General features: G+C 30.0%; 2 protein-coding genes across 15 annotated transcripts; one reads left to right on the top strand and one right to left on the bottom strand.

The window, feature by feature from the left end:
• The first annotated feature begins 73 nt into the window (after positions 1 to 73).
• LOC122628838 (inositol polyphosphate 5-phosphatase K-like) lies at positions 74 to 2,632 on the top strand. Of its 7 annotated transcripts, none has more exons than XM_043811555.1 (9): positions 74 to 385; positions 452 to 657; positions 726 to 806; positions 908 to 1,055; positions 1,126 to 1,301; positions 1,382 to 1,609; positions 1,706 to 1,859; positions 1,931 to 2,120; positions 2,199 to 2,632. In XM_043811555.1, exons 2-9 carry the CDS (start codon positions 515 to 517, stop codon positions 2,378 to 2,380), a joined length of 1,302 nt encoding a protein of 433 aa, XP_043667490.1. In that variant the 5' UTR covers positions 74 to 385; positions 452 to 514; the 3' UTR covers positions 2,381 to 2,632. The 7 variants fall into 7 exon arrangements, with proteins under 7 accessions (XP_043667490.1, XP_043667491.1, XP_043667497.1 ...); XM_043811556.1 differs by having other exon boundaries at positions 75 to 385; positions 544 to 657; XM_043811562.1 differs by lacking the exon at positions 74 to 385 and having other exon boundaries at positions 529 to 657; positions 733 to 806; positions 960 to 1,055.
• Positions 2,633 to 3,580: 948 nt separating this feature from the next.
• Positions 3,581 to 13,605, bottom strand: LOC122628834 (G-protein coupled receptor Mth2-like). 8 transcript variants are annotated; one of them, XM_043811542.1, is made up of 7 exons: positions 10,413 to 10,430; positions 7,098 to 7,884; positions 6,526 to 6,764; positions 5,711 to 5,877; positions 5,382 to 5,615; positions 4,926 to 5,195; positions 3,581 to 4,836 (listed from the first exon to the last, which is right to left on the bottom strand). In XM_043811542.1, exons 2-7 carry the CDS (start codon positions 7,248 to 7,250, stop codon positions 4,382 to 4,384), a joined length of 1,518 nt encoding a protein of 505 aa, XP_043667477.1. In that variant the 5' UTR covers positions 7,251 to 7,884; positions 10,413 to 10,430; the 3' UTR covers positions 3,581 to 4,381. The 8 variants fall into 8 exon arrangements, with proteins under 8 accessions (XP_043667477.1, XP_043667473.1, XP_043667478.1 ...); XM_043811538.1 differs by lacking the exon at positions 10,413 to 10,430 and adding an exon at positions 8,057 to 8,758 and having other exon boundaries at positions 7,098 to 7,915; XM_043811543.1 differs by lacking the exon at positions 10,413 to 10,430 and adding an exon at positions 8,057 to 8,758 and having other exon boundaries at positions 6,526 to 6,761; positions 7,098 to 7,915.
• Positions 13,606 to 16,516: the final 2,911 nt, after the last annotated feature.

Below are 16,516 nucleotides of genomic sequence, written 5' to 3'. Positions count from 1 at the left end.
TAAATAATTTAAATAGGGTCATGCAAGGGCACCAACGACAGGTTGCCGTTTTACGTCACGTGGTTACAGTTAAGCGGGGAAAGGTCTTCCCGTGTTGCTCTTCCCGTGTTTCGAAATGTCAACAATTGTCAACAATATGGCCTTGTGAAATAATCTGTATGTAGAAATACTAAACGTTTTTGTGCAATTAATATTGAATTACTTTAGAAGAGTATAACTCGATGGCCTTCGATTGATGCGTATACGTAAGACGAATAGCATTAACGATATGCTCCATCCTAACCTTACATTTAGAAATCAACATCAGTTTCACTAAAATAATAGAAATCTACCAAAACCTAAGCATAACGGTAAACGAAATGGCAGCACAATTAGAACGTCTGAGGTAAGTCAGGTTTTAATCGATTATGTTTATACATTTATAAACAATTAAATTCAATCTTAATTACAGAAAAAATAAATGTTGCAGTTAAACTAAAACATTTGTTTAAATGAAATTGTTTATCAAATTCTTATGCTTATTTATTTTCTCTTATTGTTAAGAATTTACTTTGTTACGTGGAACGTGGCTACTAAGTATCCGGTGCAAGATCTGCATCAACTTTTAAATGTTACACGTGGAAATTTAAAATCTTTGCCAGATATGTATTTTATTGGGTATGTTTAATAATTTTAATAGCTTAAGAAATTGTTAGAAAAGTAGAATTGATTATATTTTATACTAGACTACAGGAAGTAAAGGCACAACCTCAAAACATGGTATTAGATATTTTTTTTCAAGAGGATCCATGGACCAAATCATTCAGGCAAGTTTTCACACGATTGTCGCAATAATTTACCTATTATATCATGAAGAATAAATGTTCTAATCAATATAAATTCTATATGTTAACGCTAATAATTACAGAGAAGTATTAAAAGATTACGATTATGTGAAAATCCGTTCTCAACGGTTACAGGGTCTTGTTTTAAATATGTTCTGTTTAAGAAAACATATTACTCATTTAAGAATGGTAGAAGCACAATATACGAGAACAGGATTTGGTGGAATGTGGGTAAGAGATAGATATTATAGATCGTGTATATACAAATATTTTTTATAAAAAGAATATATATATATTTTAGGGTAATAAAGGTGCTGTAAGCATAAGATTGAACATATATGGTGTTAGCATTTGTGTCGTAAATACGCATCTAACGCCTCATGACCATCTGTTAACAGATAGAATAGCAGATTACAATACTATTCTTAGAGAACATTCTTTCAGTGCACCTGACACATCAAACATTTTATTTCATGAGTTTGTATTTATTTATAATGCACTACACACGTACTAATTCCTATATTAAGATAATAGAAAATTTTGTTTTATTTTCTTAGTTATGTATTTTGGATCGGGGACTTGAATTTTAGACTTCACGGGGAAGATCTAACTGCCACTGATATTGATTTATTGGTTAAAAAAAATCAATTGAATCTACTTTTGGAAAGGGACCAATTAAAGTTGGTGATGAGGAATGGCGATGCATTCGCAGAATTAAATGAGAACGTTATTGAATTTCCTCCTACGTACAAATTTGAATTTGCTTCGCAAGAATTTGATCTCAAGTATATCATGATTATACGTCTTATCGATAAATTATTCATTTACATATAAGATTATCTGAATGATTCAAAATTTTTATTTGAACATTTTTTCTATAGACGCCGGCCATCTTGGACAGATAGAATTTTGTACAAAGTTAATGCAGATGTATATGATGATGTTACATTAAGCGCGCTACAACTTAATTACAAGAGTCATTCTAATTACATTCAATCTGATCACAAACCTGTGACTGGTGAATTTGATATTACGGTAGCAAAATTGTTCTTTTTTCCATATGTATTTCTTATTTCGTACATATACATTTAAATATATTTATTTAGATTAGACCGAATGTGGAAGACCATGGTGTAGAGTTTCAGCCAGTTTCTGCTTGGTTCATAGACGAAGAAAATTCAGTATCATATAAATTGATCGGAGATGTAAGACCAGTAAGTGGAGATTGGGTGGGTCTTTTTCATAATCAATTTTCTAGTTTAGACGAATATATCGTCTATGAATATGTTGTACGAGGTAAGAAGAGATCTAATTTATTTAATCTATTTTATGAAACTTTTCGTGCGTTATCGAATAAGTTTTAATTACTGTTAGGTAGAACAACAGAAACTTCAGGAGTGGAATCTTCCGAACCAATAACGGAAAGAATATTTTTTAGCGATTCGGCCCTTAGAATTCCTGGAATGTATCGTTTAGTTTACGTAGCGCAACGCGGTGACCTCAAAGGAATTCTTGGTATGAGTCCACCGTTTCCAGGTCATCGCAGACCGCTCTGATTGAATTTCTCTAAAGCCAGACAAATTAGTTGAATTATTTTCGCGGTAGTCTATAATTTCGGGTTGTTAATGAAAACGTTTTATCGGTATATGATGCGATCGGCAAATAATTTGGTTTGTATTATTAATTTTAATGAGCGGGCCTAAGGATAATAATCGACCAAAAGGATTTATAAATTCTTTTTTTTTTTAGTAATATAGAAGGATATAAAGAAAATAATGACAATTACGATTATAAAAAGAAAAGAAAAAGAAAAAAATAAGTATGAAAAATTTTTTTATTTCGGACGTGTCAGTTACGTTAAAAATTGTATGATTACGAATGTATAACAAACTTTCTTTTATGATATGAAAATTTGCTAATCGCTTAACCATATATTTTAATGGAACTTTCAGCACAGATTGAATAGTTTTTAAATGCAGAAACGATTGATCTGATCTCATTTGACATATAATCACAAGAACAATTATTTTTTATTAGGAAATAATATGCGAAATAGGGATAGTATATTGTATCGTTTAAATGTCGCTTTTAAATGCCTTGACCATAAAAGGTTGATTGAATACTTATTTCCTGCTATTGTGATAATTCCATCGAACAAAGAAACATAATGTATAATATTCATGTTGAAATTTAATGGGGAAAAAAGTAGCATAATATTATATAGTATATAATTACTATATTATTAGATGTTAGACAATTTTGTTTATAATATTTTTACGTTATTTTTGGTACCTGGTTAATGCTTCTGAGTTTATTGCTCGGATGCACTCGCACTTAATTACCTTATATCTCGAAGAGCTTATTAGAGAGGATTGACGCATTTTATAAATGTAATCAATTGTTCAAATCATATATGTATGCGTGCACTCTTTTGAGGAATTTTAGATTGTTCGTTATTAAATAACGAGCCTTATTGACTGGATATGTAAGTCAATGTTATGACTTACTATTTTAAAACTATATACCAGTTCAAAATTACGAAGCAATGTGTATGAATATAAAATAATAAACATACAATGATATACATACATATGTTATATATTATATATATATATATATATCATATATGTATATATATGTATATATGTATGTATATGTATAGCGATGAAAATAAAATGTAACAATATTTTTTATCAGTGTATTTCATTGTCGAGTAAACCTTATTCATTAATTGGAGACATAAAATATTACTGTAATTCGTATAAATATTTTTATTAAGAAAAATATTATCATTAAAATATTTACACGCTCGGTTGTATTTAAATACAATTAGACGATATAAATAAATAATAATGGTTGTCAAACAGACATTGAATAACATTAAAATAGTGTATAATATATTGTAATGAAGTAACGATAATAAGTGTACGACGATGCAATTTACATGATTTCTCCAAGGTCTGTTTACAATTCAATCGATAAAACGATCATTTAATAACGAAAAGAGAGATCATCTAATAATGAAAATGTTAGAATTAATGACATACTTCTTCTAATGGTTAGATAACAAATGTACGGATATATAGATAACACTAAGTTATACACCAATATAACTGAGCATGGTGAGAAAACATGTTGTTATTAGATTGTTGCATAATTTCTTTAGAATTTTTTTTAAATGCTCTCCTATATCTGAATCTTTTTTTTTAAAATTACGTAAAAATCTAATAATCGTACAATTTTTTAACAGATCGAGAAAATAGGTTTATGTATTAAAGTTTAACATAAAAGAACATTCCTCTTTATATAATAATAATCGATTTAAATTCGTTAAATAATTATATTAATTCTAATCTTTGTTTTATCAGTTCGTTGTCGAATTGAATTTGACGTTAAATATATATATATATATTATATTTAATCGTTTTAATATAAAACTTAGATGCACGAGACACAAATACAATTGTCAATTACATAATACCAAATAGTCTTTATAAAGATCATATTATCACTTGTTTATGAGGGCTGGTAATTTTCTTTTTTCTTTTTTTTTTTTTTTAATTTATAACCGTAAGAAGACTAAAAGCAGCGGTATCAGTTTGTGGTTCGACGACATCGATACCACGAAGCTTTTGTATTCTACACCAGATAAAGTCTCTAGCAGGTCTACGAAGTACGAAGAGACCGAAAACAAGAAGACCTTGTAAAGCATTTACTAGATCGTAGACTGACCAATCGAAAGGATTACCACCGGTCCACCAGGATATCAATTCCATGGTCCAAGTTAAACTCATCAATGAATATAATACTATGCAGACTATAAATGTTCTTTTCAAACTACGAAACATCCTTTGGTCTTGCCGATCGGATTCTTGATTTCTAGCTAATCGTCTAAGTGCGAGATCTTTTTGGTATCGTCTTATAGTGATTCCCGTTAAGATAAAAAATATTAAATTGACTAGTAAGAGTAAACCGACTGGTACAAAAAAGAATGGCATCGTCTTGGTGTCCGCTGAAATGTATATATAAGAAATATTTTTAATCGTTATAAAATATCGTTATGAATTATTATTAAATGGACACCATCGAAAAAAAACTTACATTTAAACCAACAGCTATCGCTGTCGCTAAAGAAGTTTGGCTTTATGTATATCGTTGGTATCGTCGGGTTGAGATCCATTACTATAGATAAAAGAATAAAAATACCTGAAAATCCCCAAGCCCATATCGAGTAATAAAAAAAGAGTACATTAGGTTTTATTCTTTGGTAGGCACCATGATGAACGTGATTTCGTATCAATAACCATGTCTCGATGCACATTACGTTCAACCAGAAATAACATGCGACGAACGAGAATTGGATGACGAAGGCTGTAAAAATCGTATGTTTGATATATTCATTACAAATAAGAGAGTATGGTATTACACCAAAATGGGAAAAGGAGAGCAATGAGTTGATAATCGATTTAATTATTTGTATTACGTTCGGACGGTTAATAGATCATTCTACCTTAACGAGGATGAAATATTGATCGAATTTCAAATTGAACATTTTACCTATGCATATACATGTATGACCTTCCCAATGTACACCACCAAGTTGCGTAATGGCTAAACCAGTGAAGGCTAAAGCAAGACATCCGCAATAATGACAAAGTATTTTTCCATATACGTCTCTCAACCTGGGAGTTATTGAGAAGGCTATTATGGTGAGTATTAAAAATGGTACGGATATTAAAAGTCCAGAGGCATAAAATATTATCCGAGTATCTGCCATCAATATTTTATCGTCTAAAACAAGAAAAAATCGAAAACGTGTATTTTCTTTCATCTTGAAGATTTTACAATGTCATTCATTTTTAGTTGGACGTTTCCATATTATATACCTTTCGAAAAGCACACCACTGTTACCAGACCTAACGTTGGAATGATTTCCATGCAATAATCTACGCCAGGCATCATCATTCGAGGAATAGAGTCACGTAAATAAATTGAACCGTTAAGTAAAAGATAATGCTCAATTTCGTCCTTGCTTTCTGATAATAGCAAGTATCTGTAATAAAAAAGAAAAAAGAAGAATGATTTTTGTTTAATGCAATTTTTTTTCGGAATTTTCAAACGTATACGATAAAGTTATTACGAACGGTTCTTTCCCGTATATCGATATAAAACTCCAAATATAATTATTTGAAGATTGTTTTATCGATCGATAGACGATCAAGGTACATTCCAATGAATCGTTAAAAAATACGATAGGTATACGTATATAGATTTTACGTAAGAATATAGTGATAAAGTATATGTTGAAATTGATTACGATGATAGTTGACGATACTTGCTTCGGTCGAACATTGATAAGCCGAAGAAATAATTTTTTGTTCTTCTTTTTTTTTAACTATAGATAAATAATATTCTTTGAAAAAAATCTTTCGTACAACATCGCGTTTATACTCAAGATTTTTCTCTATTCTCTATCTCTCTCTTCTCATTTCGAATAATGTGATATTCGAGAGAAAGCACATGCATCATGTTTGTCGAAAATATTCATCTTTCGTTTTATGTCGATTTATTACTTATCGAATTATTGTATTGTTTATCGACATACAATGAAACAAATAATGGGAATAATCGTGCGAATTTATGAATTATGTATTGTGAGAAAAATATCAAGTTCTTTTTTTATTATGAATAAAGATAATACCTTTTATAGTGACAAGGATCGCCAACGAATGCAACGAAACGTTCGCGTTCGTCACCTGATACCCAAATACCAGACGAATTGTATTCACAAAAAGGTGGTGAGAATATTAATTCCGATGTATTCGATGGAATGCATTTTAAACTTTGATCTTTATTTAAAATCAATGTTTGATCCGTCGGACAACATTTTCCTACCAGTGGTAGATCTTTATATTCTCCAGGAATAAACGTATCATTCTGCTGAAATGAAAGAAAATCAAGTCAAATATATTTGAAATTACTATTTGAAAAAGTTTCACGATGAACGAATTTAATTTAACAAGGTAAACATTAAAATTTATACGGAAAGTGTTTCTACGAGAATAAATGTAAATCAATAACGATTCCGTAATAAAAATTTCATTCGGAGTCAAGGTACACGTAGAACTGTGAAAAAAATCGAAGTCGTCGATTCGACTCTTTAGAAACGCGACTACGTACTATATATGCGTATATATATATATATAATATATCGCGTAATTTATGTATCCAACATTGAATAAAAATGTTTCAATGAAATAAAAATCAACGTACCAATGGTATAGAATGAATGACGGGCATTATACTGTCGACGGTAATCAATCTCGATATTAGAACGAGATTTAAAACGAAGAATGACAAAAACGAAGATGATAAGTTGTGCATAATACTGCAGAAATTTCTTGTCAAAATGTTAACTCGATGCATGTCGAATTGTCTTCTTTTTCTAATGAAGAAATACACTGAAAAAAAAAATCGTTCGCCTTTCGAACGATCGGTCTTAAGAAATCTTATGAGTTTCGTGCGTACAACGTCGAAAAACAAAGACCATTTGTCGTTTATGAATGATTGACATATTGTTTAATCGATTTCTTTTTCTTTTCCTTTTGTTTTTTTTTTCTTTTTTATTACAATCAACAATCAAGGTGTACAGTTACACACCTTCTGTGTTTGTTCTGTCGATTCTTTTTCTTATTCTTGGGTATCTTTCGTATCACCTTGATATTTTCTTCAGTTGGTTATCAGTAATACTATCATATATACCAGTTATATTAGATTTCCAAATGGACAAGCGTATTTTCTATTGAATTATCCTTGACTATAACGATTACGGCACTTCAATAGACAAGCTCGAATTGTCCGTTCGAGTATATCTTTCTGTTTCTTCGACAATAATTTAACACACACTTTTTCGAAAGTTTCGATGCACGCGGACAAGCTCACCAATCGGATACATTCGAATTCTTGACATTATCTGACTCGTTCGACGTTGGAAAGTACGTTTATAAAGTGTAAATTAATGACTTCATCCTCCTTCGAAAGATTCGGCGTGGGCAATCTTCTAAGAACATCAAATTCAGAGAACGTTATTCCTAGAGATGAAAAAGAGAATAGGAATGAATGAATGGCCAATGACTTGGAAATCCTGCTATTTTTTTTTTTCTTGATCACGTAAGCTGTCGTAACAAATCGAAAAAAGTCGGTCGAGTATTAGTTATTCGCGAAATACATACACGTGCCTTCAGATTTCGTGCTTTTTTTCTTTTCTCTTTTCTCCTTTCTTTTTCTTTTTTCTTTTCTTTTTTTATCAGAATGTTTGCTTTCACTATGAGTAAGAATTCGGCATGAAGATCAATCGATAGGATCGAGGGAACAGTTTTACCGATCCAATTCGTCTTTCGAAAAAGAAAAAAAAAAACAGAGATCTAATGTAACACCACACGTGTTGGGTTAAGAATTTCGTTTTCAAATGACTTTTCTGGTATGTTTCTGATAAATTTGATCGATAGTAAAAAAGAAATATAAGAAGTGAGTGTAATAATTCGCACTTTTTTTCACAATCGTAACCATTTCTCACGTTATATTCAAATATGTATTTTATGAGAGATACGTCCGGTCTATCGAAATTGAATTAACTGATGACGCACAGAACGCGTCAAAGACACCGATTTCACGTAGTTTACGGATCCACGTCTGGGAAGGCACTGGCCAGACTCCTCAAGACTCTCAAGGTTTTATCGTTTGGTGCTTAAGATCGTTTCTACGTATACAAAGAGAAATACCTATAGACTTTCTAAGATGATACAAAGTTTAATGTCGTTTCATTTCAAATTTACAGATCTTATCTATTATTCTTTCTCTTTACGATCACGTATCGACGTTTGTTTTTATTTCGAAGATTTATGCAAGTAATTATGCTTTAACTATAATAAAGCAATGAGCTGGAACTACGAACAGTAGTTCATAGTAATGATTCTATTTTTAAACGTATTTGAGTTTTTATTAAACAAATGTTCGATAAAAATTCAAGCGCTAACAATTCATCTTTTATAGCAAAATTTAGTTTATTTAACTTTTTTTTTATTATTAGTAAAGAAAAACAATTTTTGGTTAACATCTTTTTAATCATTTTGATATTAGTCAGTGTCAGTCATGAAATGTGAATGCAATAAAGATCATTGATTCGAGAGTTTTAGTTTGAAGTTATAGACGAGTATATTACAATATATTGATGTATTATAAAATATGTAGGTGTATATGTAACGTGTTAAAAAATTTCATTGAGATTAATCACCGTAAAAATGTATCAAAGAATTTTATGCAGTATGATTAAATAGTTTTTTAACGGAATGTTATTCACTAAACTATTGATAATATTAGAATGTTCTTTCTTTCTTTTTTTAATCTTACTGTTACGAAAAGAATCTTCTCTAATCTATGTTATAAAATTCAATTCACAATTTCTTCTAAAAGAACGGAGATACGTAAAACTTAATAATCATTAAGAAATAATAATTAAAATTCTTTTTACATTATATATTTTATATTATACATTCAGAGATATCTTAGTCGATATGAATCGATCCTTGTAGATGTTTGAAATATTTTTTTTTTTTTTTTTATATATATATATATAAAAACTACACGCAATCAAAAGTTAGAAGGAATAGAAGGAAACATTTTTCTTCTATTAAATAATATAAATGAATCGTACTTATAAATATCAATCATACGTTAACAAATTTGAGATCATTCGTTGAAGATTTAATCTTTGCGCTATTAATTCGTCCGTATAATAAAATTTCAAACCAAGTAAATACATATTATGTCTAATTGTTTTTAATTAAAATCTTGTGCATAATACAAATATTATCACCGGAAACGTAATATCAAATAATCTTGATACATATTATGTTAAATTGTTTTTAATTTAAATCTTGTGCAGAACACAAATATTATCACCGGAAACGTAATATCAAATAATCTTGATACATGTAATATAGTACTATCGCTTGATCGTTTAACGAATCTTATCGTTAATTTGTAACTCTAAGAAGATTAACATTAGGAACACTAGTTTGTGATTGGACGTTATCGAAATTACGAAACTTTTGTATCCTCAACCAAATTAAACCTCTGATTGGTTTACGAAGTACGAAAAGGATGAATATAAAAACACCGTGCAGAGCATTCACTAGATCCAAAGTTAACCAATCGAAAAAATAAATATCAGTCCACCAAGAGATCAATTCCAAGGCCCAAGTTAAAGTCATAAAAAAAAATAATATTACACAGACCATAAATGTTTTTCTCAAACTATAAAACAGCCCTTGGTCTTGCCGAACGGAATCTTGATTTCTAGCTAATCGTCTAAGCGCGAGATCTTTTTGATATCGTTTAATCGTGATTCCCGTTAGAATAAAGAATATAAAATTGATTAGTAAGAGAAACCCAACTGGCACGAAAATGAATGGCATCGTATTGGTGTCTGCTAAAATAAAATATATATATATATATAAAAAAAACATTTTTAATCGTTATAAAATATCGTTATGAATTATTATTTAATGTACGCTTCGAAGAACTTACGTTTAAACCAACAGTTGTCGTTTTCGCTAAGAAAGTTTGGCTTTACGTATATCGTTGGTATCGTTGGGTTGAGATCCATTAATAGAGATAAAAGAATGAGAATACCTACAGATCCCCAGACCCATATCGAGTAATAAAAAAAGAGTAGATTAGGTTTTATTCTTTGATAGGTATCGCGATGAACGTGATTTCGTATTAACAACCATGTTTCGATACACATTACGTTCAACCAGAAATAACATGCGACGAACGAGAATTGGACGACGAAGGCTGTAAAAATCGATCGTTTAATAAATTAATTATAACTTAGAGATATATCTCTATTATTCTAAAATGAGAACAAATAGAGCAGTAAATCAAGTTAATTGCTGGGACGACGATGTTCGGCTCGATACCTTTATGAAATCTCGATCTAAGTATAATTTAAAATCGATCATTTTCTAAACGTACCAATGGCCGTGCACGTGTCACTCGTCCAATGTACACCACCGAGTTGTGTAATCGCTAAAATAAGAAAGGCTAAAGCAAGACATCCGCAATAGCGGTGAAGTATTTTACCATAGACGTTTCTTAACTTAGGCGTTATTGAATAAGCTATTATGGTGAGAATTAGAAATGATACGGATATTATAAGTCCACAGGCATAATAAATTATCCATGTACCTGTTATTAATATTTTATCGTCTAAAAAAAAAAAAAACAACAACAAGATAACAAATCAACAAATCAAAAAACAATATTTTTTGCTTTCCTCGACGATTTTACAATGTTATATATTTAGTTTTAATTGGACGTTTCCAGTTTATGTACCTATAGAAGAACACACCACAGTTACAAGATTTAACGTTGATGTTATATCCATGCAATAATTTATACCAGGCATAAGCATGGAAGGTTCATATAAAGGAAAATATATCGAGCCATTCCGTAAAAGATAATATGTATCATTTTCCGTATTTAGGTCGAAACTGAAACAAGATATTCAAGTGATTAACATTCAATTTCAAATTGTTAGACACTTAAGATTTAGAAACTTTAATATGTCTGGCCTCTCATATATTTCGATATAAAACTCTGTATATACTTTGTTGGAAATTGTCTTTACAATGACGAAAGATTATCGCGGAAAAATTCTGATAAAAATTATGATATGATAGCGTACATAAATTTTTCAGTAAAAATACACCGATAAAATTCCTGCTAAAACCAATTGCGAGGATGTTATAACTTCGTGCGATAGTTTATTCGATAAAACGTCGATAACCTGTAAAATAAATCCTTTTCTCAACGACATCGAAATGATATTCTTTTGAATAACAGAAGAAAAAATAATTCTCAGTAGCTATATACATAGGAAAGATCATGTTTACGATAAAAAATTTTTCCTCGTGGATAACTATATTTAATTTCTTTTTTCCATTTGCACACATGAATGAGATAACATTAGAGATAAGTACATTAATAATTATGTTTATCGAAAATATTCATCTTCTATTCTGTCCAATACTTATCGGATAATTCGTTGATTATTGATACAATCAAACAACCAAAGGAAATGATCGTAATGATTTATTAGTTTATTACGTACAACGAATGAATTCTTTTCTTGTTTAAAAAAAAATTGTTTACCTTTCATAACGACAAGGATAACCAATGAGTGCAACGAAACGGTCTTCTTCTTCGCCCAAAGACCAAGTACCAGACGAATTGAATTTGCAAAATAGTGGTGAGAATACTAAAGCCGAATAATAGTTCGAAGAAACGCATTTTAGACTCTGATCTTTATTTCGAATTAGAATTTGATTGGTCGAACAACATTTCGCTATCAAAGGTAAATCTTCGTATTCTTTCGGTATACCCGTCTTGTTCTCCTGTGAAAGAAGAATAAAAAGGAGAAAAGAAAGAAAGAAAGAAAGAAAATAAAAATCATTTCAAACGAATATTTGTAAAAATCTTGAAAATACTGAAAAGTGTTACAAAGCGAATATACTTATATAAATCAATAGCAATTTACTAATTAAAATTTCATTCTCAGGTTCGCTTTGTACGTAGAACTATGAAAAAAATCGAAGTCATCGGAAGGACGATAACGTACATAGATACTATATACTGCTTATTCCATACACCTATCTAACATTGAATAGAAATTTTCCAATAACATAAAAATTAACGTACCAATGTAATCGAATGAATAACAGGCACTAAGCCTTCAACGATAATCAATCTCGATATTAGAAGGAGACTTATAACCAAGGGCACTAACGAATATGATGAATTATGCATAATTCTGCACAAATTTTTTATCAAACTGGTAGCTTAATAATCGTCGAGTTTCTTTATGAAAATATCCACTCATAGTCGGACAAGATCGTTTGAAAGAGTCAACTTATGTCCGATGGTAAAAAACGAAGACTATTATTAGTCGTCTAGTCATAAATCGGTATATTGCTAATCTCTTAATAGTTTAAATTTAATAATCGACGTACGTAGGTACGTTTTATCTTGTCATTTATGGTGTCCTGTTTTTTTTTTTTAGTATCGTTCGTAGCATGTTGTGATACTATCACAGAGATTATCAGCGCGTGCTATTTCCAGATGAACACGCTATTTTTTCTATTAATTTTTTTTTTCCTTACTGAATACGAACGCTTCAATAACAGAACTAAATCATTATATAAACTTCGAAAAAGCAGCTATGTGTCCGTCAAGTATATCATCCGTATATACGCCTCTACGATAATAATTTAACACAGACGTATATATATATATATACACACACACGTACACAGCACATGAACACATTCGAATCTCGGCGATGAACCATATCAATCATCGTGTTCATTAAAAATATCAGAAAAAATGAAAGAAAAAATAAATAATTATCGTATAGTTTAACGATCAATTATATATTAGTTTTTCTCTCAGAGACACGTTGACATTCGATTTTTCGTTTGAGAAACGTGACGAAGATCAATAAAACCGCGCGATCTATCGATCGAATATATCGTTGGAAGATAGGAAGATGACACGTGTACAACGAATTCCACGATTCGTTCTTGTATTAGACAATACAACGAACGATTTATCCGTGAAAAATAAACACAAAATATTAGTATATTTCGATTCTTTTTGAACTATCTATTCAACTTCTATAAATTATTTATAAACGATCGTTGTAGGAATTTGTGTTGACGATTACGAGCGATAACGTGACGAAGAGTACGATTTCTCGTAGTTAACGTTTCCACGACTGGAAAGAAACTGATCACTTTTCTTGAAATATACTCTTTTCGATACGTTAAATCATTCATAAGAGATATAATGAAGATTAATCTTACGAACGATGCATATCAAAACAACGCCATTTCCTCTTACTTTTCTGTTAGAATTTTAAAGTCCAAAAAAAAGTTGTATCCCTTCAGCTTAATATTCAATTTCTCTTTATCTCTTCATCTTTTTCTTTCTTTCTTTCTTTTTTTTTTTTTTTTTTTTTTTAAGAGAAACTTACAGAAATTTGATTTTATCAGATAAAAAGTAATCAAAATATTCACTGCTTTCAATTGACTCACCTAGTATGTATTACATACGTATATAGCATACGCTAGCATTAATAATTTTATAAGACGTCAAATAAAAGATCTTCACCATGTTTTTATAAAATGTCACGCGCGCTTTCCACCCACGTCACACCTTTGAGCGTCCATCTAGATTTCTTATGTTAAATCCTTCCTTGCATTGTCTTTTTTTACTACGTTTCTTTTTTTCTCTTTCTATCTATCTATCTATCTCTCTCTCTCTCTCTCCCTCCTTCTCTCCCTCTCTCTCTCCCTCTCTCTCTCCCTCTCTCTCTCTCTTTCTCTCTCTCTGTCTCTGTCTGTGTCTCTGTCTCGCGGTATCAATTGTAAGAATCAATACTTTCAAAGTATTCGAATGGCTGCTGTGGTATCAAGAAGGAAAAAATTCCCGCATGTAGGAAAAAACCTTGATTATCATCGAGCATACTTCCAGTATATTTTCAATAATCACATTTTTTTCTTTTCTTTCTTCTCTTTTTTTTTCAGAATGAAGTTATAAATTATAATCGTAGTATACCATTTATTTGTAACTTATTTATAAACATAATCATATATTTGCAATAATTAGATTGTTTTTTACAGATCGAAGTTGTAATCTCGGTAAAGCAAAAAAACTCATTTATTTGTGACTTGTTTATAACGCAACCATTAACAACATCAAGCAAATACATTTTTGAAAAACGTTTAAACTTCGACGCAGATTTTTAATATTTATTTTACTCTCGGCCAAGAGTATTAATCATTGTCCGCGTATATTTAGAGAATCGCACTGCTGGCTAGTTTATTATCATCGTTCGGCTTAATCTTCATAGATCTTTACAAACGTTGAAAATTCCTTCCGCGTTTTCTTACTTTTTCGTGCATGCTTTTCGTTCTCTACTTAAAATAAAAACTACAATATGCAGGACGTTCGTCATAACAAAAATTCCGATAATCGACAAAAATATGCCATGATTGAAAAATCGATCGATTCTTTATCTAAAGAAAAAAAATAATAATAATATTGAAAATAATTTTCAGTTCATTGAATTTTTAAGCAAATAAATTTACTACGTCTATATAATTTTGTTTAACTTGAAATTGTTGATCGTTCCTAAATGTATATAATTTTCTCTTTCTCTCTCTCTCTCACTCTCACTCTGACGCATAAGTTTAAGAAATAAATAATAAGACAGATCCAAAATGTTTTCGGATGGAAATAACTTTTGTATTACACCTCCTCTTCTAAATCGAGGTCGTTGAACAGTTCAAAACAAAGTATTTCAAGACTCGATTTCGAAGATAATAAAAACATTGTATAATAAATTTAACCAGTGATTAAACCGATCAAACGTGTAGTTGTGAAAAATGTCGATAATGAACAATTCGATTAATGAGTTAAAGTTCTCATTTTTAATACAAACTGTATCATTGAAGAAACAACATTTTTTTAGAGATGATTCTTGTCAAAGAAAATAAAGCTTTTGTTTTAAAAATTCAAGAAAAAAGGAATTTAAGGAATTACGTTTGAATTTTTTCATAAAATAAGAAACAAAAGGTGATAAACAGCTTTAATTCAACTATTATTTCTAAGAAGTGAACATATATTTAGATCCATAAATTAACATATTCAAACAGAATATATGACAAAACAAATTGGAAAGAGAAGGAAATTAGAATACGATGAATCGAATAGTTAAAAATTGTATGAGGCGACTGTTACTGACGTAAGCCATTGTTTTTGAGAATTCCTCGAAATTACATGGAAAATAGGAAAGTTATTATTGAATTTCATAAGAATATTTTAATTTTTTTCATTTGGTTATACAATAATACGGAGAGAACTTTGTATGAAAAGAATAATATTCGTAAAGATGCCCTTAAAAAAAGATAGGTTTTATCTCGAATACTTTTTTTTTTTTCAATTATTAAAATTACGTACAATTTGGATAAAACCGATATCGTCGACGTTTTCGACGAATTATTCGCAAAGTATTCGTTTAAATACCAACAATAAATATCTTTGAATTATCTAAAAATATTTTTAAATATAATTCGATCATACGAAAAGTATTTTTTATTTTTTTTTCTCCAACTTCTTTATTTATCCTCGTACTTTCAACTGGTCATTCTCGTATGTTTCTGCGGTCTTTGAAATTTTGCAATTATTTCTTACGATTCAGTCCGCTCTCTAGGATAAAATGTAGCAAACTTCAAAGTTTTATCGATCGGTAATATAGAGCTCTCCTTGAATGTTTTATCAAAAATATATATTCCTTTGTAAATCTAAGTTTTAAAAATTTTATTGATAAAATTGAAAATAATACCAACATGTAAAATATCGTTTGTCGTAATATCTTCTATCTTAATCTATTCTATACAATATCAATGTATCTACGTAACAATGAATTTCGATTCTAAGAAATGCAAATATATTCAAATGTCTTTGATAAGAAGCGAATAAAAACCGCATGGTAACTGTATAGCCATTGCTTTGGTGTATCCTATATCACTATCCAGATACACTCTTGTGATTCCTTACACCAACTC

This window comes from Vespula pensylvanica, chromosome 4, assembly GCF_014466175.1.
Source record: "Vespula pensylvanica isolate Volc-1 chromosome 4, ASM1446617v1, whole genome shotgun sequence".
In the NCBI taxonomy this organism is placed as follows: Eukaryota; Metazoa; Arthropoda; class Insecta; order Hymenoptera; family Vespidae; genus Vespula; species Vespula pensylvanica.
The sequence above is the reverse complement of the archived record's forward strand: the minus strand, read 5'-3'. Positions and strand labels throughout refer to the sequence as shown.